At 37.4% G+C, this 27,930-nt stretch overlaps 1 protein-coding gene across 1 annotated transcript; it reads right to left on the bottom strand.

Annotated features, from left to right (window-relative positions):
- Positions 1-119: 119 nt before the first annotated feature.
- On the bottom strand, positions 120-27,611 carry LOC146364644 (immunoglobulin-like and fibronectin type III domain-containing protein 1). The gene is made up of 29 exons (XM_084917629.1): positions 27,451-27,611; positions 26,881-26,956; positions 25,565-25,624; positions 23,329-23,451; positions 23,046-23,185; positions 22,819-22,918; positions 22,500-22,542; positions 22,192-22,363; positions 20,684-20,888; positions 20,031-20,303; positions 19,661-19,921; positions 19,110-19,214; positions 18,848-19,000; positions 17,946-18,068; positions 17,663-17,779; positions 15,628-15,750; positions 15,345-15,461; positions 14,761-14,885; positions 13,272-13,413; positions 12,845-13,138; positions 12,313-12,609; positions 2,787-2,966; positions 2,536-2,664; positions 2,123-2,431; positions 1,768-1,853; positions 1,466-1,658; positions 1,075-1,371; positions 660-986; positions 120-543 (listed from the first exon to the last, which is right to left on the bottom strand). Exons 2-29 carry the CDS (start codon positions 26,924-26,926, stop codon positions 539-541), a joined length of 4,545 nt encoding a protein of 1,514 aa, XP_084773755.1. The 5' UTR covers positions 26,927-26,956; positions 27,451-27,611; the 3' UTR covers positions 120-538.
- Between the last annotated feature and the right edge of the window lie 319 nt (positions 27,612-27,930).

The raw sequence follows: 27,930 nt of genomic DNA, 5'->3' as shown, positions 1-27,930 counted from the left end.
ATAAATACATATACATGTTTCCTGTCCACTTAAACGTTTCCATCATATTTTTTTATTTATTAATTCATTTTACAAAATATGACATAAAGAAATTTTGCCTCACAGTTACCTATCAGGGGATTATATGTGTAGTAAATAATACAATACACATTTCTTTGCGAGGCTTTTTGACAAACATTCTGATTGTACCACTGCTGTAGTATTTAAAGTGTATGCCTGCAATAAATTATAGCCATCTTTACAAATAACTCTCAAATATTTGTTCAGATGATTCATCAACTGATCTAATATGTGATGGGTATTCTACAGGTTACTGGATTAAGGGCTCAACCAAGACTCTTTAAATCATGACCAAAAACAAACAGGAAACCTTGTCGCACCATAAACAAATGTAATTATTTTTTAAATGTATTTATTTATTTATTTTATTTTAGTACCAATTCAGTAAACAAGAGCACAATCTTGCCAATCATCCTATGCTACACAGCTGATCTTTCAAATAAATGTTGCTCACACAGTACTGGCATCTTCCATGTCTTCACTCTGTGTGAGAGAAAGAGATACAGATTTATTGACCTTTACTATCACCCCCCCCCCCCCCCCCCCCGCCCCCCCAACTAACCCTCACTGTAAATACAGCCAGTATATTTTCTTCTCACCTCTGACATTAAGGATGGTGGAGCATTCAGCTTGTCCCAAGCTGTTCTCTGCAATGACGCTGTACTCTCCCATGTCTTTGGGACCCACACGGAGGATTAACATGGTGCAAACTCCACAGGTGTTGGAGATGTAATAGTTGGTATTAGTGTTTAGACTGATGTGATTTCGATACCATGTTATGCGAGGTTTGGGGTTTCCTTTCACTGCACAGCTCATATAGCATTCATAACCTTTGGGTGCAGTGTGCAGCTTCAGTGGAACAATGAAGGATGGGGCACACCGCAAATCACAGTCCTTCATGGTTGGTACACTTACTAGAAACTTTTCTATGAAAGAGCAGACACAGTATGATCATTTTTTTTTCTTAAAAAGTGAGTATTTGGACTTTAAGATTGTTTGAGATGACAAGCACACCTTTCTTCTTCTCCACCCCCCAGGTTGGTGACTCAGAGGGTGCAGATATGCCCATGTCATTTTTGGCATAGACCCGGAAATGATATTCCCTTCCATGCATGATATTGCAGACTGTGAACTTGTTATTGAAGAGCCTGTCAGCCACTGTGACCCACGAACGCTTGGTAGAGTCCAGTTTGGACACGGTGTAGTGGAGACGGTCATCACGCTTCTCATCAGGAGAAGGTTCCCAGATTACTGTCACAGTACCAGGCACATTTTCTTCCAGTTCTACTGGCCCAGGCGGTTTTGGATCATCTGCGAACAGTTTTACTTTCATCAGATCCATCAGCTTTTGTTGCGAAAAGATGTTGCAAAAGAAAACGAGTATACAATTTTAGTTTTATTTTACCTGTGACCCTGACTTCTGTACTTAATGTTTCCTGCCCTACGAGATTTTTCACCAAAATGGAGTAGATGCCGGAATCAGAGCGCTCAGAAGAAGGAATCAGCAACTGGGAGGAGCCATCAGAGTTACTGATTGTGATCCGCTTTGTAACTGGCACATTATCCTTTAGCCAGATAATTGCTGGCCGAGGAGAAGCCTGTTTAAAAAAAAAGGGAATATCTTCAACATTTTCTTTTATTGCCTCACATGTTTCGTTTTTTGAAACCATGGTTTTTCTGATTATAAAGCTGAAATATAATTCTCACCTCAAAATTGACTGTGATCCTGACAGAGTTTCCTGCCCGAACCACAAAGAAACTCTTCATCTTGTTGTTTGTGAATCTTGGCCTCACTGTAGTGGTGACAAAATAAATAAATAAATAACAATTTAAAAAAAGGTTTTGTACCATATTGTAATTTATTATGGTTCTTAATTGGAATGAACAAAACTATATAAGCAAAGATAAATCATCACATAAATGTTGTATTCTACCAAGAAAGAGTGGATTTTTTTTTGTTGGGGGGGGGGGGGGGGTAAAAAGTTTTATTTAAAAAAAAAAAAATCATTCTTAGCAGCAACAAACCAACAGAAGCTAAAATATCTAAGACTTGTTGACATACCTGGTGAGGGCATTGCCAGTACATAGTTGGGCAGCTCCTCGGGCTCACTCTCTCCTCCATCATTAATGGCAATCACTCTTACCCAGTACATGTCCATGGATTTCAGGCCTTTCACACTGAAGGAAGTCATAATGATGGGGGTGCTATTACAGCGGGACCATTCGATGCAATCTGCTTGCCGAATCTCAACAAAATACCCTCTTGCTTCATCCTGTATGCCTGGTTTGTCTTCTGGTTTTGTCCAAGTTAGGACCAAGTGGTTGTAGGAGGTTTCTGTCACCTTAAGGCCTGTAACTTTACCAGGAGGCTCTGGTGTAGTTCAAACATCAGATATTTAAGTTTTGACTAAGCGATACTTGTTAATACATTTTTTTTTAGTCTTCTGTTTCATGTAGAACAGTTGCAACACTTACTCTTAGGATCTCGTGCAAAAGCAAAATCTGAAGGGCTGCTAAATTCACCTGCTCCTGAGAGATTTATGGCAGTAACTCTGAATTCATATTCCATACCCGCAACAACATCCTTCACTGCATATTTCTTTTCTACAAAAGATTTTACATGGAGAAAGACAGAAAGAGAGGAAGGGAGAAAAACAACAGCAAAAAGAGTCCTGTTATGCTCTAATGTCATCAGGTCCAACTGAGGTAAGTTAAAAAATACGCACCTTTTATGAGCTCATCATTGGCATTGACAACAGACCAGAGATTACTTCCCTTCTTTCGTTTCTCCAAAATATAGCCCAAGATACGTGAACCTCCCGTGTTACTTGGAGGAGCCCATGAAAGATTTATACAGTCATCAAAAGCGCTGACCACTTTTGGAGGTGCTGGAGGGCCAGGGAAGGCTGAAAAATGCAGAATCGAAATAGATTGTGCTGGTAATGGTTACAATCAGAAAAAAAAATAGCTTTTTTTGTTACTTGAGACCAAAATGAAGAAGTAGCCTTGGATCAGAGCACCGTAATTTATGTAGATAAAACAATAAGTGCACATATAAACGTTAATGTTTTAGCTATGTATGTTCATTTATCAATGTGTACTATGCTGAAATGATTAACATCTACACTGATAATTGATAAGTTAATTTAGTTTACAACACCAGGCTTCACACCTCCTCCAAGGCTAAAAAGGTCTCTTATTTTCATAATGCAGTATATGTATATCATATATGTATATCATCCTATCTAGGTTTCTCTCTCGGTGGTAAACTGTCCCAAAAATTCCTGGATGTGGACTGTAATCCAGCTGGATCCCAAAGTTAAGTTGTGCCAAGCCCCATCACTGGTAAAAATTTCATGGAAACCTCATAACTTTTTCAGTAATACCACTAACAAACAGACACACAAACAGGCAATCTGAGCCAACTACATATCCTCCTAGACATAAGTAATGGTTAATAATGAAAAGAGTAGTTGTTTACTGCGCATCACTCGATTCATTAAGAAAGGAGAATGCCCAGTAAAGCACAGTAGGGGGCAGTAACGCCGCTTTCCTACCGGTTGATGCATTTTGAACCATGTTTTGGACATGCCACAGAGAGGCAGAGCAGATCTAAATAATGACGTTTGCTGCTTAGATTAGCTGCATCAGTTTCAGGGTCCTGTTAGCTCATTGTTACACTGTAGGGGAAGAGTCATTACTGTTATCAGTGGTAACACCTGCGTTTTCCAGGCTGCTCTGAGGGAAAACAAGCCTCCATTCCAGGCACACAGGGACAGAAATTCACTGGTAAAATTTGTTGTGGCTGGTTATATGTACCCGTGCCTGTATTTTCTATAATTAACTATAAAATCATTTGCATTGATACAAGCTACTTATGCCACTAAATTATTCCACTAGTATAAAAACACTTTTGAGTCTTTTAGGACCGGAAACTGATAAAATAGATGCTTGTTTAGCTATCTGTTTTAAGCTAAAGCCTAAGCTATAACTTCATGTGTCATTAAAATTCCTCTATGAAATACAGAAAACAGGCGCGCTTAAGTCCAGGTATGGAGTAAAGAAGTACAAATACTTCATTACTGTACTAGGTACAATTTTCAGGTATCTGTACTTTACTTGAGTAGGGTTTTTTTTGTTACTTTAACTCCCTACATTTTTTAAGTGTCTGTACTTTTTACTCCTTACATTTTCAAAACAGGCTCGTTACTTTTGTTTTAAAGCATTTGGGTCGAGTTGTTATTTCGAAAAAAACATCAAACCGTGACGCGCTTGGCTAAGATGGCTGCCTGAGAGCACACTGCGCCCAAACCCCGTATATACTTCTGCTTAAATCGCAATCCAGAGATTTAAAATTGCACCATAATACATTGATAAGGTTTGCCTAGTGCTAATATGCCAAATGTTACTAGGAACTCCGTTAAATCCAGCGCTGGAGCTGGGGCGAGCAAAATGTCTGAACCAGTTAGTGCTAGCTGTGTTAGCCAAAAGGCTTCACCTCCATACGAAGACACGGAAGAGTCGGAGCCAGCGTGGGGTATCCCCGGGGAGCTGGCGAAGGAATTGGCCCGACTTTCAGCCCTTATAGTGGAAAAATCCGACGTCCATGATAAGAAACTGGAAGAAATACGAATCAGCACAAGCGCCACAGAGAGTAAGCTGGTAGACATAGTCAACAGGATCGGTCAGGTGGAAAATCGGCTTTGTTTCTTAGAAGACGAACATGAGAGACAAAAAGCTAACCCCGCGGTTACGGTGGACGAAGTTGCAGTACTTCAGCAGAAGTTAGATGACATGGAAAATAGGGAACGGAGGAATAATCTGCGTTTTGTGGGGTTCCCCGAAGGCTGCGAGGAGATGGACGCGGGGAAGTTTCTGGAGGGAATCTTACCGAAGATTTTGAACCTGGTCCTTTCGCGGGGCCTGGAAATAGAAAGAGCACACCGAATTGGGGCTCCACCAAAGAAGGCGATCAACCTCCGCGAGCTAGACCACTCATAGCCAGATTCCTGAGATTCCAAGATCGCAATCGGGTCGCCGAGGCTGCCCGTCGCCTGGGGGATATCGTATGGGAAGGTCACCGTATAATGATCTTCCCGGACTACTCAAGGTTGCTGAGTGAGAAGCGGAATAAGTTCAATGAGTGCAAGAAGCTTCTGCACAACAAACGTATTGGTTTCTCCTTAATCTATCCAGCAGTGCTTGTTGTGAAAGCTCCTCAGGGATCCCGTCGCTTCGAGGACCATAAAAAAGCAATGACTTTCATTCGCTCTATGGTGTAAAACCGGTTTGTTTGCCTGTTCGTTTTTGTCCTTTTTTGTTGCTTTGTTTTTTCTTTTACCTGTCGTTTCTGTGTATTTTCTGGGTAGTAATATTCTCCTGTTTTTTTCTTTTTTTTTTCTTTTTTTCTTTTTTTTTTTTTTCTGTGGATACCGAAGTACTGGAACAGCTCGTGGCTCCTGGTTTTATTAATGGAGTTTTGATTATGTTTAGAGAGAGATACAAATGATGATTATTACGTGCTCGTTTTCGTATTAAGGACTATTCTGGAGGTTTACTCCTCTTCTCTAAACTGAAATGGACACAAGGTGGAGCGGTGAGTTCATACCCTTAGGGGATTTATTGTACTTTGTCCACTCTTAGTGTTCTGTTTGTTAAATTGTATTATAAGCATTAAACTAGAACAAAGTTTGGTTTGGAATGTATTTTTCTATAGATAAGACTGTAGATCCAGTATATTCGATTGAGGTTTTTTTTTTTTTTTTCTCTCCTCCTTAGATTAAATTATGGGTTCAGCCTGGACTATCGGGGTATGGGAGAGCAGGGCTCAAGGCAGTGGTAGTTAAGTGTATGATTACGGACTTTGGTAAGGGGGGAATCATTGCCTGGGGATCCCCGGCATGGTTGAGGTATTGTTTTAATAGTTTTTTTTTTTTTTTTTTTTTTTTTCTTTTATTAATTTTTGATGCCAAATTTGCTAGTCATTATTACAGGTTTCTGAACACCCCGCTTTATATGTACCTTAAAATTATCTATAAGTAGAAATAATCTGAGTATCATGAGCTGGAACGTCAAGGGCCTCAATAATCCCATTAAGAAAAACAAAATATTGTCCTTTATAAAATCTAAGAAGTGTGATATTGCATTTGTTCAAGAGACCCACCTGTTGCCTCAAGATTCTCAGACGCTATGCGTGGGTTGGGTGGGATATGTAGGGGCAGCCAGTGGTACTAGTAAAAGCAGAGGAGTGGCCACTTTGATTGGTAAACATTTACAGTTTAAATGTATCCAAAAGAGTAAGGATGACGCTGGGAGAATGATGTTAATGTTGTGTGAAGTTCAAGGGAAGGCGGTCATCTTAGCTAATGTATATGCTCCTAACGTAGATGATCCATCCTTTTTTGGACAATTAGAGAAAAAAATATCTGACATGGGGGATTACCCTATTATTATGGGGGGGGGATTTTAATGAGGTTATGGACCCGGTACTGGATCAGAGTTCCAGATCAGTCTATGCTTCTAGGGCTCATAGGGCCCTAAAAGGGCTGACTGAAGCGTGTGGCCTCATAGATGTGTGGAGGTTACAAAACCCCTCTGGAAGGGACTATACTTTTTTCTCCCCCCCTCACCATTCCTTCTCAAGGATAGATTTTTTTTTGGTATCCCAATCACTAATGCCTGCTGTTGTATCGAGTAATATTGGTACCATAATCCTCTCAGATCATAGCCCTGTTTATCTTCTCATGCTACTATCTAATGATACAGCTAGGACGCCTAGATGGAGACTTAATTCGACCCTTTTATTAGATGCAGCATTCAGAGAGTCTCTTCGATTACAAATCAATCTGTATATAGAGACGAATGTCCCTACTGCCCCTTCAGCAGGAGTAGCATGGGAAGCACTAAAAGCTTTCCCGAGAGGCTATATAATACAGTATGCCTCATTTAAAAAGAGGGAAAATATTACTAAACTTCAAAATTTAGAACGTCAAATTAAACTTGCTGATTTAAAATTTAAAAATGATTGTTCTTCATTGAATTTGAATGAATTGACCAAGTTAAAATATGAATTTAATGCAATACTGTCACAAAAAGCTGAATTTTCTCTATTTCGTGCTAGACAAAAACACTTCGAGGAAGGGGATAAGGCCGGAAGGCTCTTAGCGAGATATATTAAACAGAGAGAGACTATGGCTGTGATCTCAGCTGTTAAAGATAATAATGGACGTCTTTTCTTTAAACCTAAAGAAATTAATACAATATTTAGTAACTTTTATAAAGACCTTTTTAGCTCGGAATCAAGCATTTCAGAGAGTGATATAAAGAAATTTTTGTTATCTTTAAATCTTCCTAGGGTGACAGTGGATCAACTGAAATATTTGGACGCTCCCATTACCGTTGAAGAAATAGTGGGAGTTATTAAACACCTGCCCTCTGATAAAGCACCAGGCCTGGACGGATATACGGCTGAGTTTTATAAATCCTTTCCAGAAGATCTAGCGCCACTGCTTTTAAACACTTATAACGAATCTTTTCAAGAGGGTAGGCTCCCACCTTCACTATCTGAAGCCATCATTACACTTATCCTAAAGAAGGATAAGGACCCCACTGACTGTAAAAGCTACAGACCGATAAGTCTAACCTCCTATGATAGTAAGATTTTATCTAAAATTCTGGCTAATCGATTAAACCGGGTAATAACCTCTCTTGTACATGTAGATCAAGTTGGTTTCATAAGCTCACGCTCTTCAGCTGATAATATTAGGAGGTTAATTGATATTATGTGGGCGGTTCAGGACAGCCATTCTCCCATAGCTGCGATTTCGCTGGATGCCGAAAAGGCATTCGACAGAGTCGAGTGGAGATATTTATTTGCTACTTTAGAGTGTTTCGGTTTTACCAAAAGCTTTATTAATTGGATTCAGCTTATATATGTACACCCCAAGGCATCAGTACTCACAAATGGAATAATAGGGCCTTCTTTTGAACTAGGTAGAGGAACCAGGCAGGGGGATCCCCTCTCTCCACTTCTTTTTGCTCTGGCCCTTGAGCCGTTGGCAGTGGCTATTCGTAGGGAGCCCAATTTTCCAGGTGTCAGTATAGGGAGAGACTGTCATAAATTGATGTTGTACGCCGATGACATTTTGCTTTTTATATCAGACCCAGAAAAGTCTTTAAACTCCTTGCAGGCAATAATAAATACGTTTTCAGCTATTTCTGGCTATAAGGTGAATTGGACCAAATCAGAGGCCCTTCCGTTAACTAGTTATTGTCCTAGGTCACTTTTTCAAACCGGTATGTTTTCCTGGCCTCAGAAGGGCATTAAGTATTTAGGCATCACCTTCCCGCCTCATTTGTCAGACCTGATAAAGATAAATTTTGAACCTTTACTCAGCGATATGAAAATTAATATTGATCGTTGGTCTCAGATGTATCTCTCAATGTGGGGAAAGGTAAACGTAATCAAAATGGTATGTACACCTAAGTTCAATTATTTGTTGCAGGCTCTACCAATCCATGTTCCTTTGAAATACACCAAACAGTTTGACCAGCTCTGTAAGTCATTTATATGGAATAATAAAAAGCCTAGATTGAATCTGAGAAAACTGCAGAAACCAGTGGACAGAGGTGGGTTAGGGATGCCTAATCTACTTTTATATCATTATGCTTTTTCTCTTCGGCATTTGGCACATTGGTTCTTACCCCCTGAGAAAGCGCCTCCTTGGTTTTCCATTGAAAGTACTGCTTGCTCGCCATTTACACCATTATATAGCTTATCAACTAATTTGTCCCCCCGTATCCAATCACATCCAGTACTTTCTCATTTGAAAGAAGTATGGAAAAGAATGTCCAAATTATTCAAATTTGTTCCATATCTTAACCAATCTGCTGGTATTTGGTATAACCCCAAACTTTCTATTGCTAAACTACCCTTCTTTTGGAAGCTCTGGTTTCAGAAAGGTATAACAGTGTTGGGGGATCTTTACGAAAATAGTATATTTAAATCATATGGAAAACTTGCAGAAGAATTTGATTTACCTAGACAGGAATTTTGGAAATATCTACAACTAAGACATTTGATGGCCAATACATGTGGTTCATTCGCAAAGTTCCCTTTAAGCTGCGACTTTCTGGAGGAAATAAAAAAAACCTTTGGGCGTGGACAAGAGGCATCAGCTTATTACAAAATGCTTTTATTAGCTTCTGATCCTAACACACTGTCCCTCAAAAGAACGTGGGAAATGGACTTAAATTTCAACTTTACAGTGGAGGAATGGAATGGCATCCTCAGGAATCTGAAAAAAATGTCACGCGAATTACATTCAAGATTGGTTCAATTTAAGATTTTAAATAGAGTATACTGGACACCCTCACGGTTGCATAGGGTGGGTCTAGCGACTGATGATGCATGCTGGAAATGCCAGCAAGGAAGTGGCACACTTTTACATTTGCTTTGGGGGTGCTCCAAAGTCCAAGATTATTGGATTCATATTCACACTGTAGTAGAGAAGGTTGTAGGTCAAGGGGTCCCATTTATGAACAGTCTTTATGTATTAGGAGACCCTTCAGCTTTGAGTCACTTATCCACTTCTCTTGCTCATTGGGTACAAACGGCGATTATGCTGGGGAGGAAGCTGCTGGTGAAAGAGTGGAAGGCCTCATCGACTCCTACCTTCTCTCAGTGGTATATCTCTTTGGGACAAGTGGCAGCTTACGAAAGATTATCATATAGACTGCTAAATAGACTGGACGATTATAATGATAAGTGGGCTAATTACTTTTTACATACAGGTCAGTGACGTATCCGGCTAAAGTAGTTAAGGTCGGACTAAATAGGATAGCTGTAATCTGGTCTATGTGAAATGTTGGCATCACCTTTTTTTTTTTTTTTTTGGGATGGAAATATGCATTGATTCTCAATTTGTTCTGTTGTTGTTACTGGGAATGTCCATTCTGCTATTTTTTGGGTGTTTTTTTTTTTTTTTTTTTGGGGGGGGGTGGGTCTGGGTTTTTTTTTTTTTTGTTTGTTTTTTTGTGTATATTAAAAAAAAAAAGAAAAAAACAAAAAGAAAAAAACATCAAACCGATTTCAGAGTAAAAACAGAAACATGTCACAGAAACACATCAATGGCAGTTTGTTTATTAATCACCAGAGGATGTCGCGTAAAGAGATATGACGTGTGCCAAAGTCAGGATATTTTTCTTTCTTTTTTGTGTGTGAAAACATCGGAACTACTGCAGGTGTCCGTAAGTTGCGATCCTTCAGCATCTAACTTGCCCTACAGAAGATCAGCGAGCATAGAGGGAGTGACACGGGTAAATTCAAATGCAGCGTTTCTGTAAGCTAAGGAAACACACAAACTGTTTGTGTGCAGTTTAGCAACAAAGTGTGTCGCTAGCTAAAGGTCCGGCTGCTGTATTTGACAGGGAGAGAAAAGAAAGAGAGCTAACTTCACTCAGACATGGAGAAAGATAAGAAAGACAGGACAGGAGAGAAAGAAGAGAGGTTAGATTAAAGGTAAGGACTGCTCAGTTGTATAAACTGGAAATGTAAATCTTACATTTAAGTCATGTTTTTATATCAGATATTTGGGTCAGTACATGGGATTTTTTTTTATATTGTGAAATGCTGCAAATCAAATTGAGACAGACTAAGTGTTATTTTAAAGGTTGTATGAAAATACTTTGCAGTGTAGTGAATTTAAAGTAAGGAAAAGTGTGTGACTGGTGCACAATGGCTGTGGTTTCATGGTCGGTTTCATGGTGGTTTCATGGCCAGAGTAAGGTTAGATCAAATATGGCAGAGAATTGTAGATGAGTTTTAGCAGATGATGCTTAGATTCATTAACTAAATTCCACCTTCATACCAACTTTATAGCATCTAGAAAACAGAGAGCATAGACAGTGTACTGTCAGTGTAGAGCAGTGGTAGGGAACTCCATGCCACAAGAGCCGGTGTCCTGCAGGTTTTAGAACTCACCCTGGGTCAACACGCCTGAATCAAATGATTAGTTCTTTACCAGGCCTCTGGAGAACTTCAAGACATGTAATTTAGCCATTTAAATCAGCTGTGTTGGATCAAGGACACATCTAAAACCTGTAGGACACCGGCTCTCGAGGCTTGGAATTCCCTGCCCCTGGTCTAGAGGGTGGAAATCAGCCAGGACAACTCACGAAACATCTGCTGACATCTGGTTGAATTTAGTTGTATAACTCCACACAGAGCAGCAAGTCAGCTGATCACAACCTGCATATTAAGAAAATCTACTAATTAGAATTTAAAAAAGACTAAAGTTTGTATTCCCATCTAGTGATATTATTTTATCATAATGTCAATATAGCACAATGTTCAGCTTTAGCTATGCACAAAATTGAAACATCCTCCAAAGAGCTGCTTTTTATTGTCTTACTATTTGTATTAGCTACAATTGCAAGCTAATTAAACACAAGCCACTGGAGAAAACACAGAGTGGTGTTCAGATTTTTGGGTTCAACCTTGAGAAATAATTAACTACCTCATAAATTAGCAGGTTTTTAAAAGGGAAAATTATTTAAAAAGACATGAATTTGAGTTTGAATCTGAAAAGGACTGAAAAGGTTGGTCATGTGGCTACACTGCCAGGATCATGTTTTATAAATTAAAAAAAATATGCTTAGTTTTAACAGCTGGTGAGAATACCTGGATTCAGGTGAGGACCATTTCAGGCTTGTCAAAAATGACAAGTCTAGCCAGTATTTCTGCAAAGCTGTACAGACAGATGGTCCAGAGGGACACTGAAGTATTTTTCAAGCAGATCTGCAAACAGTAAGTACTTTCTTTGCATTATGCTGTGCAGTGGTTTGTGTGTCTTATGTTTTAGCTGTGAGCTATAAGAGAGAGAATGCTTGTTTTAACCGTTTTATAGTTATCCACTGTGTAGTCTACCCACTTTGTAGCCTATGTGCCATCATCATGTGCCATCATCACATATACACTGTATATATCTTACAAGTAAACTGATTGGGAGATCACATTTGGCTTTTAACTGTATGTCAGCAACCTGAAGTTTTGACTGGCAGATTTTTAAACCTTTTTGAAGACTGGTGACAGTGAGCAGTCACAAGGTACAAGGTCGTCTATTTGGCATTTCATAATGAAAAGCTTCCTTTTCTGTTGAAGTCAAATGAATCCCACAATAAAAAACAATATATGAAGTTTGCATTCTGATATTTCTGTGTGATTGAGCTTGGTGAGTAGTCAGCTTTGCTTACCAAGTGTGCCAGCTTGCATTTCCTCAGTTTCCATAACTTCGCTTGTGCCTTCTGCAGTCACTGCTCGGATGCGGTAACAGTATTTCCGCCCTCGCTCTACGCCTGCGTCTCGGTAACTGGACACACCTGGTATTTCCCCTATTTTCTTCCAGGTGTTTCGCCCCACTTGCTGACGCTCCATTATGTAGTTAATCACTGGGGAGCCACCATCTTCCTTTGGAGGGCGCCATCTAAATTCAATACATGTAGCTGAGCTCTCTGTTACCTCTGCAGGACCCAGAGGTGGGGTTGGTTTGTCTGAAACGGCAATAAAGCTTTACAGAAAGTATGGAAATACATTTACAATGTTCATAATAGAGACAGTATTTACGTAGAACTAATAATCACAAGACTTTTTAACAGAAAAACAACTTTGCACAAGTTTTCAAATCAGTTGTCAAATATATTATGAGGGTATGTGAGTCGAGATTTTACTGTTGTTTGAAACCTATATTTATCTGTTCAACTTCTGCATTGTCCATAATTCACTCACCAAGCACAATAAGCCGTGAGAGTGCCTCAGTGAAGCCGTGTTCATTTTTTAGCTTGATCTTGATCTCTCCTGTGTCCTTCCTCTGGCATCTGCTCAGAAGCAACCGGCTTTGGCTTGCAGATTTCTCTATCCTTGTATTGTTGTCATCTTGGAGCTCTTCTCCTTCTCTGAACCACTGAATCTTTATGGGTTTGTGTCCAAGAAAATGCAATTTGAAGATGGCATTGTGCCCCACTTTAACTGTCTTTGGCTCAGTAAAAGCACTGAGGTCTTCAAGGTCAAACCTGGGAGGATCTAAAGAAGTTTTTAGGAGTTGGAGAAGTATTATGTTATCCGTTACCTGCTTCAACATTTCTTTATTAGTATGCCTGTACATTTTCCATTTAAAGTTTGCAAAATGTCATGCTTTAATGAGCAGTTCTCAAACCTTTGACATTTATCATTGCCTCTGTTTTACGGCCATCTGCCTCAAAACGGTATTTTCCAGAGTGCTCTTCCGTGCACTTGCTTATGACCAATTTATGAATTGGCCCATCTTTAGTTATGGAGAAACTTTCATCTTGGAATATCTGATAGGAAAAAGAGCAAACAGTTAAAAGTAAAGAAATGAAGCAAAACCTGTTAAAAATTAGGTTTTCAAAGGGGGCTTCTTGTCCAGCTGTGTGTGTCTCCCACATGGGCCCAAAGTACTTGAACACTGGCAAAAGATTTGAAGTAAATTAAAGATGAACAGCTGTTCAGTGAAACCGGTGATGATTTTCAGACATCAGCAATGACACTCTTTATTTTTTAAATGTCAGTTTTGAGCTTTTAAAAAATTAAAAATACATCAATAAGGAATCAAACGTTAGCGAGGAATGACAGAGTGCTACATTTACATACAGTTAGGTCCATGAGAATTTGGACACTGACAGTGTTTGTAATTTTGCCTCTATACACCACCAAAGTAGATTTTAAATCAAGATGTAATTTAAGCAGAGACTTCCACCATTAATTTAAGAGGTTCAGCAAAATGTTGCATTGTGTTTTGGAATTACTGTTTTTATATATAGTCAGCTTATTTCAGATACTCAAAATTAACTACCACAGGTAAAAATATAAGAATAGTTGGATAAATATCCCATCCTATCCTGAAGTTTAGAGGGGTATCACCAAAAGCTGTGTTTCCCACCTAAACTCTTTTAGATGTTTTCAGTCTTATCTGGTGTTCTTGTTCTTCAGCGTAACCAGTGGTTTGCACCATGTTGCACCTGTCAAATGCAACTTTAACACTTGAAATCAACTCCAGATCTTTTATATGCTTAATTTGTCACAGAAAATGTAGGAACAAGCCCCATCTGGCTATGAAACCGCTTGTTGGTGAAGTGTCCAAATATCTTTGATCCTCTATAAAGGCTATAGGCAAAGCTACTGTAAAGCTAAAAGTTTGCACTTCAATGCACAGCATTTTGTTAGTCAGTTTGTTGCAAGAGAGAGCTTGCAACAAACTGACTTCATTCAGGAGATACAAAGACAGAGAAAAGACTAGAACAGACTGGAAAAGAAGGGGATCTAACAGGGATGAACAAGAACCAAGAACTTTAAATATAAATATAAACTCAGAGGCTCTCAAGAATCTGAACACAAGGACAGTATCTCAGAATTCTAAAGAACTAAACCACAAGTCTCAGGACAATCACACTGTTTCTCAAAAATATGTAACTGTCTAAATGCATATGACCCTAATGCTACTTTTTTAAAAAAAAAATTATTTTGTTGCTGTTACAATGGACCTGTTTTCTTTTTTTCTCAGTTATGAATTCGTTAGGCATGGTATGAAAATTTATTGATCCACTGTCACAGTAACTTGGGTGTGTGGGTGAACACAGAACTGTACCAGAACAGAAATATAATGTGTATATGTTTGTTTGACTAACCTGTTTGCCATCTCTGAACCAGGCTCCTTCACAGTCTTCACTGCTAAGCTTACATGTTAACTCAGCGATCTCATTGATGATTGCACTGACATCAGTCAAACCACAGATGAACTGAACCCCTGGATCTAAGAACAGTTAAAATGATTTTTGGAAAATCTTGGACATGAAGTGTGACACCAGTCAATACACTTTAATAGATTTTGGATATTGGTAGATGAAATTAATTTTAAATGCAAAATCTTACAACAACAAGTCTTTTCTATCTGTAGATCATTTTAGTTTAGTCTAATATAATAGTTTTATTTTATTTTATTTTTTCTTTTCCATCCACAAATAAATAGCTGAAACTTTAATGTTTCTTTCACTATCTATCAACAAGTGCAGAATGTTGTTCAGGTATGTTTATGCAGGCAAAGGTTGTCATGTCTGTGTTAATAAGACAGAAATAAAGTGGAATAATTCAGCTAATTGAATTTTACATGTTTAAGTGTTAATCAGTTTAGTTAAACAGATAATTAATTAAAAAAAATCATCAAAAAAGAAAAACCCTTCTGGTTTAGAAGAATTTTTTGTCTCCAACTTACCAACCACCAAATCTTCGATCGGAGGTGCGTGTCTTTTACGCCTCACATGTGTTGAAGATTCAGTCTCATCCTCAGTCTCGTCACACCTAATGTCGTCTTTCAGACGTGCACTTTCACCTTTAAAATAAAAATTTTCTCTCAGCTAGAAAAGTTCTTTCGAAATCATACCATATATGGTTTTAAGCAAAACATATATCCGGGAATATATCCTTGAGTTTCCTCATGGAGGAAATTGAATCATACAAATTCCCCTTGCAATACCACACTAATTGTGCTCCCTTACCATCGAGTGCATCCTTTGGCTTTTGGTCTTGCTTTGGAGAAATTGTGTGCTTGTCCTGGTCAGTAGCGTCTTCATCCTCATCATAGCGACTTGATTCATTTTCACTTGCTAGTTCTTTTGGATCTGTGTCAGGTATTACATACACAATTTTATCCAGTGAATTTTTAAGTAATAATTTTGATGTTGATTTTGTTTTAATGTAACTGGTCCAATTTAAACCTTTAAACAGTCTAGTGTAATTTTTTTTAACCTTGTTAAATGAGTGTTCTTTTGGTAAAAGAAATTAGACTTTCCTGTTTTTGGCCAGATACAGATCTGTTACATAAAAAAATTTAAATGACTAAACAATTGATCTAATTTATCGGTGTAGTTTTACTCCCACGGAAACTCCCTGCTGTGGGAATACAGCATAATATCTTGGACACAGAGAAAACTCCAATATAAGATATATTTTTAGCTTCTTACTAAATAATACAAGCTATTGCTGCATTCCAATATACTTAAAATATTCCTTATTACCACTTTCTTAATTTAACTGTATGCAGTATGTACATTTCTAAAGTAAACTAAGGTTATATATAGGTTTGGATTATATGATCCCTTTTTTTTTACCTTTGCCTAGGAGGTTGTGTTTTTAGTAGCATTTATGTGCGCGAGTACCATTCTTTCTGTTTGTTCGAGTTTTAGAGTAGGATCATGTTGCATTAAAATTTGCATTAAAATTGACAAGAAGCCATATAACTAATAAAATATAGTTCTTACAATCATGGTGTATATTGTAAACATATGTAAGGGGCAAAATATAGAGATTTAAAATATAATCTTACATTAAACTCCGACTTCCACTGCAAGGTCAATAGACTGATCTAAAGGGCAAAGTGAGAATATTTTCCAAAATGTTATTTTTTTACCACATTACAAACTTCTTAAAGTACATTTAAAAACAACAAAGAAAACTAAATGACTACATACGAAATATATATTGCATTAAAAGTAAATGCTGATCAGAGAGTAAGCTGCCTTGGCAGAGTGGAGTGCTTCTTGTTATTTAATATATCAATATACTGGTATCTAAGAGAGAGATTTTCATAGTCTTGTTTATAAAGTGTTTTTGTGTCACACAGAGCTTTTCTTAGTAAAATGGTGCCAATGTTACTGTTTCTTCATTGCATTCTTCATAGACTGGGCTCTAGTTTTTAGAGTTCCAATTGATCCAAATATTGGATTCATACACAGTACTGCTAACAATGAATATCTACAAGTTTTTCTTCAGAAGTGGATGGAAATGGAAATCAAAGCAGAAATAAATAAGGAGATTAAATATTGCACTGAAAAAGTGTCACAAACTGAGATACAAGTATCTCAGCTAGATGCCTTTTCTCTGCAAATTAAAGATATGAATTCCAGAGATGAGGAATAAAACTTTATTGGATAAACTACTTGAGTTGGAGATAAGACTAAATATTAACTACCTGAAGCGAATAAACTTGAGAGAAGAGGTTGAAGGATCAGAGTTATGCTCTTATGTTGGAAAATGCTTAAGGTTGAGCCAAATTGTTCCGAAGAGGGATAATACTGTCCCATAGATTATGAAGTGTGACATCAGTCAATACACTTTAATAGATTTTGGATATTGGTAGATGAAATAAATTTTAAATGCAAAATCTTACAACAACAAGTCTTTTCTATCTGTAGATCATTTTAGTTTAGTTTTAGTTTAGTTTAATATAATAGTTTTATTTTATTTTATTTTTTTCTTTTCCATCCACAAATACATAGCTGAAACTTTAATGTTTCTTTCACTATCTATCAACAAGTGCAGAATGTTGTTCAGGTATGTTTATGCAAGTAAAGGTAGTCATGTCTGTGTTAATAAGACAGAAATAAAGTGGAATAATTCAGCTAATTGAATTTTACATGTTTAAGTGTTAATCAGTTAAGTTAAACAGATAATTAATAATAAAAAAAAAAAACCATCAAAAAACAAAAAAGAAAAACCCTTCTGGTTTAGAAGAATTTTTTGTCTCCAACTTACCAACCACCAACTCTTTGATCGGAGGGGCGTGTCTTTTACGCCTCATATGTGTTGAAGATTCAGTTTCATCCTCAGTCTCGTCACACCTAATGTCGTCTTTCAGACGTGCACTTTCACCTTTAAAATAAAAATCTTCTCTCAGCTAGAAAAGTTCTTTCGAAATCATACCATATATGGTTTTAAGCAAAACATATATCCAGGAATATATCCTTGAGTTTCCTCATGGAGGAAATTGAATCATACAAATTCCCCTTGCAATACCACACTAATTGTGCTCCCTTACCATCGAGTGCATCCTTTGGCTTTTGGTCTTGCTTTGGAGAAATTGTGTGCTTGTCCTGGTCAGTAGCGTCTTCATCCTCATCATAGCGACTTGATTCATTTTCACTTGCTAGTTCTTTTGGATCTGTGTCAGGTATTACATGCACAACTTTATCCAGTGAATTTTTAAGTTTTGAACTCTGCTGCATTTTGTTTTCTTTGATTAATTAAGAAAAATTTAATTTAAAAAGTGCTAAGGGACATCTTTCTGAATTTTTACACTATTGAAGATAAAGCTTCTATGCTAACTGTGTCATGTGAAGCTCTGACAGCAATTCTCATGGTGCAATATTACTTAAACTTACTTAAACTGTTTTACAATAATAATTCACGACTATAATTTACAAGTGCAAATAGAAATGGCCCAAAACTTTGTAAGGGTTTGAAACAAAAGCCTCAGATACATATTGGTTACATTTTGTTAAAAAAAATACAAATGAAAGAAAATGCATTTTGTAATTCAATATTGCACAAAAACTGACAATAATATAGCAATAAACAGTTTTTCCATCTGTACATCAGTGTATTGGGGTTGCTGTGGCTCAAGAGGAAAGTTGATGCTTAGATTCCTGGCTGCTCCACTCTGCATGATGGGTAACATACTGAACCCCAAGTTGCGATCCGATGTATTAATCAGATTATGAATGTGTGTGAATGTTAGGTACAAAACATCAGGTGCAGGAAAAAGTGCCTGTATGAATGGGTGGGAATAGGTAAATGGGGCATGCTGTATAAAGTGCTTTGAGTGCTTAAGTGGAGTTGAAAAGTGTTTTATAATTTATATCTACATATTTATATCTAATACACATAAGTATAATCTTGAATAAGATAGAGTGCATTTTCATGCAGTCATTCAGTCCTTACCAGATGTTTGTTGTTTCCATTGGACTTTCTTTCTTTTCATTTGTTTTTTGACAGACCCAGTGGAGTTATTGTTTCTATCAGATTCCCCCAGCTCTTGTTGACTAATGGTAAGCATTTGAGACTGGTCTGCATCCATAAATTTGTCAGTTGACTCTGGACAGACACAAAACAAGATTAAAGGTCAAAATATTTATTTACATATTTAGACTTTTCTGTCTATAACAAGGGAATGGACACACGTACTGCTTTGTATGTTTCTTACCAATTACTCCGATTTCTGAGTCACGACTTTGTTTTAGGTATTTTGATTTAGTTGCATGTCCAGTGAAGTTCTTAGTCTCCTCAGAATAATCTTCTTGATTTTCACCTACCAGTTAGAAATAAAAAATGGTGATTTTTAAAGTCGAAAGTCTTTTAAAAATATGTTTTTCAAAGAAGATTTATTTAATTTCCAGCCTGCACCAGTACCAGTAAGCAACTATGTCATACTTAATGCCACTGAAAAATAAAAGATGGCTTATAGTTGGGTAACCAAATATTAGCCAGGAATGACACAAGTTAATCCACTCCATTAATCTTTTGAAATAAGTAGCAGTAAGCGTGCATGTTTTATCATCAGCACAGTTTTAGCCACACTGCCTATTCACTGCAGTGCTGGTAGTAGAAATGCTTTGGTAAGACGTGAAGGGTGAGACAGAATATGGGACTGATAGGAATGATAGGACAGTTTAATGGAGTTAATTTTAAGGAGATAATAGATTTTGTTGAGTTTTTGCTCCAAAGGACAGGGAGGTCAGAGATACATGTTTTTACCTTGTCCAGTAACTTTACTGTGTTTTCCACCTGTGCTTAAGATTAAAGTCAGTTCTTCTAATGCCAGTTCTTCTAAAGATAGTTTGTCGGTTATATGTACTGCTCCGTATTTTGCATTTACTGCTGCCAAGAGCTTCTCCATCTCCCCTTGTATTTTTAGTTGCTGCTCTTGGGCCACTTTCTCAATGTCAGTCCGTGCTCCACGAGCCACAGTAGTTTTACGGGGTCTCCTCTCACCACCAGGTGCAGGATTACTGTCAGCTTAAAAGTTAGAAGTACAACGTAATTAGTTATCTAATAATAATAGTAATAATAATAATGATGATAATATGAAAATAGCAATGGTTAAGGTAATGTTATACAGTGATACCTTCCACAACCAACCAGGCATTGCAGGATATATTGCCAACCACAGCGGAATAGATGCCTTTGTCCAGCATCTGGCAGTCCTTGATGAGGAGCCTATGGATGAGTTTGTGGTCTGACATAGTTAAATTATATTTTTCTCCATCCTCCAGGATGTTGCCTTTGCCCATCCATGTGATGTTAGGTAGCGGGTGTGTCAGGACACACTCAAACAAAGCATCCTCCCTTTCTTCAGCTTTAATCTCTTGAATTTTGATCACAAAGTCGACTTTGGAAACTACAAAAAAGTAAAATATTATATTCATGTGATTTTCTTTTTGATATAATATATGTATCATCAGTATTGGTCATCTTCTATTCAATTAGAGAATGTAGAGAACATTGTACTTAGTACTGGAACAGCAAGACTATTATTTGGACATGATTGTGCGCTTCAGTACATTCAGTGTCAGCTGTTAAAGTTATGTTACTGGATAAATATAATGGCTACTGTCTGCTTATGGGCTAGTCAGTAAATTTTTACAAGCTTTAGCATATGCACATTATTTTATTTAAAGTCGAATGTACAACAAAAACAATATGCAAATGCCCAAATGCTTATGTTCTGAAGACTGTCTTTTTTTTCCAGGTCTAGCCATAGCTGGTTTTTAAACCTACATTTAAACTCTGCAGGGAGTATGAACTTTTCAGGATCCATTTGAGGCAGCCCTGCATTTCGAAGGTTGGCCTCTTGAATATCCCCCTTACAAAGCTCTGTGTCCTTTTGCATCAGGCCATCAATAGAGAAATTCGTTGTCCTTCCAACACTCTTTAGACTGTGTTTCTCTGTTTCATTTTCATCATAGGGAATTATATCATCCTGCTAGGTACACAGAAAAAAAGAACCTTCATGTCATGATGAATAGCAATGTGGTATAATGATACGACTTCTATAAAAATTGAAAAGTACACTGTGCTGGAAGCACTCTTTCATCAAGGACTACGGAACTTTATGATTGCATGTATTATGTGTTTTTAATGAAAGTCAAAATTATCAACATTTTTCAGTTGTTTTGAAATCACAGCTCCAGCGTATTTCTGACTCATTCACTGCTTTGTATATTACTTACAGTACTTACACACAGTACAGGGATCAGCAAATTGATATCTCTGACCTGGATTGTTGGTTACTATTTTAGGAAATTTATACAAGCATTTATTTATTTTTTTTACTTTTTTGGTCCTAAATGAAGAGATCTCAGAAGTGAAAGGAATGCAGTTAATAATATGAACAATTAAAAAGATGATATATGCCTATGGCTAAATGTATACACTCACTTTAGTAGGTAATGATGTTTGGCCCTTGGTTAATGCAAAGTTTAACAATAGAAAATCGGAAAAAGGTTACTTCTTCTGATGAGTCTCAATTTCTGCTGCAGTATTCAGATGGTATAGGATCAGATTTTCAAAGCATGAGAGCACTGATTCATGTTGTTCAGGGTGGTGATGGTGTAATGGTGTGAAGGGGGCATTTTCTTGGTGTACTTTGGGGCTCTTAGTACAAATGAGCCATTCTTTAAATGCTACAACCTACCACGTCCATACCTTTATGACTGCAGTTTACCACTCTTTTAACATCTGTTTCTAGCAGGATAACAGGCTTTGTCACAAAGCACGGATCATCTCAGCCTGGTTTCTTGAACATGACAGTGAATTCACTTTACTCAAATGGCCTCCAAAGTCACCTGATGTCAATCCAATAGACAACCTTTGAGATGTGGTGGAATGGGAGATTTGTTTCATGGGTGTGCAGCCCGAAAAAATGTGCAGCAACTCCAATGCTATATAATCTCTGAGGAATGTCTGCAGCATGCTGTTAATTCTATGTCATGAATAATTCAGAGGGTACAATGGGCTCCAACCTGATACTAGTAAGGTACCTAATAAAGTGGCTATTGAGTGTAGTTAATAGTTATTCTGCTGATGTCATATTTGCATTTGAATTATCAACATATTGTTGCAATGCACAGTATGAGCTTGGTGAGTATTCAGAAAGAATGCTTCATCAGCAGCTGAGTCAAATAATAATTGCACTCCATGACTGACACATCAAAAATTTACTTATTAATTCTGAGTTTTAGAGATTAAGATATCGTATCCAGTGTGAGAGTTGGGTGTTTTTATACCTTCCTCTTATTTTGTGATCTCTCCTTCTTCTTTTCGTCCAGTTTCTTGAGAATCAAATGTAAGTCTTTAACACCAAATTCTGAACAGATGCGCTCATAGTCGTTCCTGTCAGCTTTTAACATAGCATCCCAGAACCTTTCATCAGATTCTCCATCTGCTCGCTCTACTTTACTGAAGATAACAGGAAAATATTAAATGTAATGTATTCAACTGTCAAAAAAAAAGGATCATTTAGTAAATTAATCCTTACATACTCTTGCAGAAATGTCCTCTTTTAAAAAGTATGTTAATAGGTTACAGTTCTTACCTCTTCTTCAGCAGTTTTCTGAAATCTGCTGGATTTGTTGAAGCTGAAAACAGCAAATGAAATTCAAGTTTTATTTAGATAAAGACCAGTTTAAATACACATTGAGTCCTATATCATTTTTGTAATAAAAAAATAACAGAACTAGGCCCTTAGACCTACAGTGTTTGTCTTGTTTTTCAGTGTCTGTCATTATAAGCTCAAGTAATAAGAAATGTTAAAATCTACAAGAGCACTCCACCAATAGAAAAACTCCCAAATGCACACTAAAAGAAAGAAAGTACAGAATCATCTTTAAAAGTATTTAATGGGCAAGTCTTACCCTCAGTCACAGTTAATGTTGTTGTGCAGACAGCTTTTCCATATTCGTTTGCAGCAAAGCATTTGTATGTATCTGTTTCTGCAACAGACACTTTGTGAATCTGGAAATATTCATTTATGTGTCAATTCACATACAAATACATTATAGATCAATACAGTCATGAGAAAAAAAACAGTATCAGTACTAAATACTTCAAGATCTTCATGTGGAATAATTTATTCACTCACCTCTAATATATGCTCCTCAGTTGATTCATCATATTTAGTCTGAAATTTTTCCTTATCTGAAAGAGTTCCCTTAGCTCTTCTCCATGACACATCTGGTTTTGGATCCCCTGTCACCACAGCCTTGAAAACAGCTAATTTTCCTAAAAGACATGTCTTTTATAAGCTTTACATCTATAATTTGAGTTCTGTTTAATAATGTGAAAGATATTGCTGAAACCAAAAGCAACAATATCTTTCACTAATGCATCAGTTTTAATGGTCAGGTATAATTTAAAGCACCCACCTTTCTCAATAGTTACTGCCACTGGTTTACACTGGAAATCAGGGGTGCTTTTTCCCTCTGGCATGTTTACTAAGTACTGCGTGATCATCACTCCAGAGGTCTTAGATCTCTTCCGAATAGCAGCTAAACAAAATGGGGGGGAAAAATAAGAAACAGAGTTAATCATAAGAATTAATCATGAGTTTGCTGGTTTTGATTGAACTAAACAGATTTCTTTTTTGCTACCAGCAGATGTCAGAAATGTCAAACATTTTCCCAGTGACAATTAGTGTGTTGACAGCAACAGTAACTTTGCAAATGGAAAGTACAGTGCATAAATCTTACTGCTTTTGATTCCAGGTTTAGTTGTCAGTTTTTCTAAGTTATACCAGCTCTAGTAGCACGTAGGGTAATCAATTTATGTTCCTTAATTTTGGAGATGTGAATAGTACAAAATCTTGTCTGTCGGTTATGGTTCACGGTAACATCTATCGCTTGAAAAAGAACATGATTATTGTATAGGATAATGTTTTTCTTGGATATCTTAAATGTGTATTGCTTTAGAATGGTACTTTACATGGTAATTAGGACAAAAAAACTCTTAGAAAACACCAGTTTCACAAAGCTGAAGGCAATGTCCACACCTATTTTTTTTTCTTTTAAATGACTAACATCCAAAATCTAAATATCTTACATGTAGAATTCCCCTCACTGTCCACTTTATTAGGTAAACCTTTTAAACTCCAGCGTGGACCCTCTTTTGCTTTCAAAAGTGATTTAATTCTTTGTGACGTAGATTCAACAAGCTGCTGTAAACATTCCTCTTGGATCTGTAATGATATGATAACATTCGTTGATTGAACATCCATGATGTGAATCTCCCATTCGACCATATCCCAGAGTTCCTCTTTTGGACTGGGATCTGGTGACTGTGGAGGCCATTTGAATACGATGAACTCATTGTCATTTTTCAAGAAATCGGTTTGAGATGACTTGAGCTTTGTGACATGGTGCATTATCCTGCTAGAAGCTGGAGGCTGTGGGGTCGACATGGTCAGTAAGAATTCTCAGATTGGCTGTGCTCAGTTGATACTAAAGGGCCCACAGTGTGCCAAGAAAATGTCCTCCACAGCACATACAGTACCATCCGAGTCTCATCAGAGAAGCAAGTCTTCAGCTGTCCTATGTTGATGAGCCAGTCTGATTTGTAGCCTCAGTTTCTTGTTCTTAGCTGACAGGAGTTTCACCCAATGTAGTCCTCTTGCTGCTGTTGCCCATCTGCTTTAAGGTGCAATGGTTTTTGCCTTCAGAGATATTCTTCTACATACCTTAGCTGTAACAATGGCTTGAAGCAGTCTAGCCATTCTCATTTGACCTCTGGCATCAACAAATCATTTTCACCAAAAGAACTGCTGCTCACTGGATATATTCTTTTTCAGACCATTCTCTGTAAACCCTATACAACCCTGGTTGTGTGGAGAAAATCCCAGTAGCTCATCAATTTCTGAAATACTCAGGCCAGTCTTTTCTTCCTCATTCCAATGCTTGGTTTATGGAGTGACCATGTCTACATGCCTAATTGCATTGAGTTGCTGCCATGTGATTGACTGATTAGATATTTGCATGAACAAGCAGTTGGAAAAGTGTACCTAACAAAGTGGCTGATAAGTGTATATAACATTCAGAAAAGCTTGATATATGGAATGTTCGGCAATTTCAATATAAAATAGTGACACAGACAATTTATCATCAAAAAAATATGCAGTGTGAATCTCTTCACAATCAAATGTCAGCTTCAGCTCACATTCTGTACTAGACTATGGACTAATTCACTCAGTTGTTTAAAAATCAGGCCATGAATTAATTCTGTGATCCTCTGCCTCCCTGCTTGGCAGCTGAACATTTCTTTATCAGGTTTTGAATGTTCAAAGACAAAGGATCACACAGGAGTCAGTAAAGAACAACATTAATCCAGGGATTAATGATTATTATGACAAGGACAGAAATAGGAGAGCTGCCACCCAATCAAACATGTCACTGCTTTGACAAGGTAGTTTTTCAGGTTATCAATACAAAGGTAAAACAGGTCACAAACAGACACAGCATTCAGTAATGCCTAATGTATTATTCATTGTTTTTTCCATTATTCAGCATAATGGCTCTTTCTCAGTATTATGTTGATACGGCACTCCAGTGCATTGCAACCTCAAAAAACAGTAAGTTTGTCCGACAGAAAATAAAACAGTGCTCATTTCACCTGTCTTGTTTCCAGACACCTCATTAAAACGCTGAATATATTGATGAACAAGGGAGAAACCTGGGTGAAAAGAAATTACATTAGATCAGTCTCAAATACACGAGGGAATGCTGGTTTATGCTTGTAGGACAGTAGGTGGTATACATATGAAATTGTAAAAAGGAGCTGAAGACATAGTAAGGCATAATGTGGAAAAGGAAAACTCTTAAAGGCCTGAATAAAAAGGCAGGAGACAGGCGACTTTAATCCAGGGATGTTTTCTTCTCATCCTCAGTTTGAAGCCTTAGAGAACAGACTTTTAGTTAACTGGCTAAATGTCTGTTAGTTAAGAAAACTCACAAATTCTTAGTTCATTTTATAACTTAACGGAGAAACTGCTCTGTGTATCTTGTGGGTAGTTTCAGTGTTTTCATGTGTGACACCACCTGGTAGCAGTGCAAGAAAGTTGTGAACACAACATCGACACATTATTTAAGTTTTGTTTCTTGCCACCTGAAAATCCAATAATGGCTTTCCTTCAGTTCTCTTTCTGTTCTGTACCAACTCCTGAGGGAAATATCTGGCTCTTTAGCTGCTAAATGTTCCACTATGTTCACCAACTATTCACTGATTGTGTCTGTCTGTTATTTGGTGCTAAGCAGGGCTTGTCCAGGGGTTTTCCTCTAGTTTTTCTATTATTGTCTTGAAGTCTAAGCATTACTCATTTTGCTTACGAATTTCAAAGTGTTTTTAAAGCCATAAATCTATCAGTAGGTACACCATATGGTGGTTTTCTACCTTCTTAATTGTTTATTTGACTGTAGCAATATGTTATGTTTTGGCAGGATTAGTGACAGCTCATTTCCCACCACTTTTGGTGATTAATTAACTTGCGCACAGTTTGCTATATATGAGACAGTAATTAAGTTTGCCTGTGTCAAAGATTAATGTAGGCTTTTATAACAGTCGGTGCCAAATAGTTTTACCCCAAAGGCCTACTTTATTGTCAAAGCGTTCACTCAGGATATAAAAATACATTTTTTTCTTCTATATAATGCTTTTGGAGAATTTTTAATAACACAACACAGCCTTGAATATTCCTGGCTGAAGTGAGGGCCTAAATCTGGCAAGGATTAAGCTTGTAAATAATTCAACAAATATTTAATTCTTTAGATACAATAAAGCCATCTCTTACACTTGGAACATTTTATCTATTGCAAAAATAATACCAAGAGAATATGACGGCATATTGTGCCTAATAGTGATTGATATTTTTCTTCTTAAGAAGCATACATGTAATGCAAAACGAAAGAGTAGTAAGAATTGTAGTCCTTTACATTGTCTGTTTGCAGTGGTCCCCGTGCTCTTCCCTCTTTTCCACATTTTGGCAAGTGTTAACTGTCAAAAGGCGACCTAGAAATAGAAAGTGAATATGATTAATGCAACAGTAGTACTAGGAGTACTAGAGTGTTATTTTGCATAATCTTTGATTTGATAAGAAAGGATAATCCAGTGCATTTCTTTAAACTCGTGAGCCTAAACACATTATATTAAGGGGTACTGTAGGGAAAATACCCAGTTAACATTTTCTAGGCATTGCTTTACAAGTGATGACAGCTTATGTTATGAGGAAGATTATGCTTTTGCATATATTATAAAAGCATACAAAAAAAATCAAACAAACAATAAAAGAAAACAAACAAATATTGAAAACCATCTCTCTGATCCACTGTTCTTCAGTAGAAACCTAATACTCCTCTGGAGGGCATCCTGTAAATACCCAACTTGTTAGCTTCTGTCACTTCGTAAACTGAAATCCACTTGGATATAATAAAGAGCCTGTGGTCAGGATGTAGCTTTGGTCACACACAGTCTCAAACAGACAAACAGAGAAAAGGGTGTTTTACCTGTGTACAGCTCTGTGTTCACTCCCACTGAGACTGGTTTATAGATGCGTTATAAACTTGCTGCCTCCTCGTTTTCACTGGATATTAAATCCTTTGGGGGTAAAATGTTTGATTTTCCTGTCTGCAAGCTTGTGCCTAGGTAGTGACTGTCAAAGAGAGGCTTCTTCTGATTAGGCAGATGGATGCTCAGAGCGGGTGGGTTATTATTAAGAGGGAGTGGGTGGAGGGAGCGGGGGAGCTGGTGGGTCAATGGATGAGGTAAGGCAGGATGAATAGCCGAATGGAGAGGGAAGGGCTACCAATGACTAGTTAGTGGTGAAGTTTATCTCTCACTGCGGTAATTACTGATGACAGCACACTCATCTTTCACAGAACAGCTGCTGACAAGAAAATGATTGGTGAGTTCATTTTGTTTGTGTAGTCTCTGATTCTTACAGATAGACACACCTGTAACTGTCACAGTGAAAGTATCAGTGGGGA

Source organism: Perissodus microlepis, chromosome 20 (genome assembly GCF_051167445.1).
Source record: "Perissodus microlepis isolate ML-2025 ecotype Zambia chromosome 20, ASM5116744v1, whole genome shotgun sequence".
Lineage (NCBI taxonomy): Eukaryota > Metazoa > Chordata > Actinopteri > Cichliformes > Cichlidae > Perissodus > Perissodus microlepis.
Note: the sequence above shows the minus strand (reverse complement) of the source record. Positions and strands in the feature narration are given on the sequence as shown.

Bases quoted from the DNA above. Each gene is read 5' to 3' on its own strand.
- LOC146364644 (XM_084917629.1), bottom strand. From the start codon at position 26,926: ATGTGGAAAAGAGGGAAGAGCACGGGGACCACTGCAAACAGACAAT. The intron at 22,364-22,499 runs GTAAGAACTGTA...TGTTATCTTCAG, and splicing joins AGAAAACTGCTGAAGAAGAG to TAAAGTAGAGCGAGCAGATG. The intron at 1,854-2,122 runs GTATGTCAACAA...TCACCACTACAG, and splicing joins ACTGGCAATGCCCTCACCAG to TGAGGCCAAGATTCACAAAC.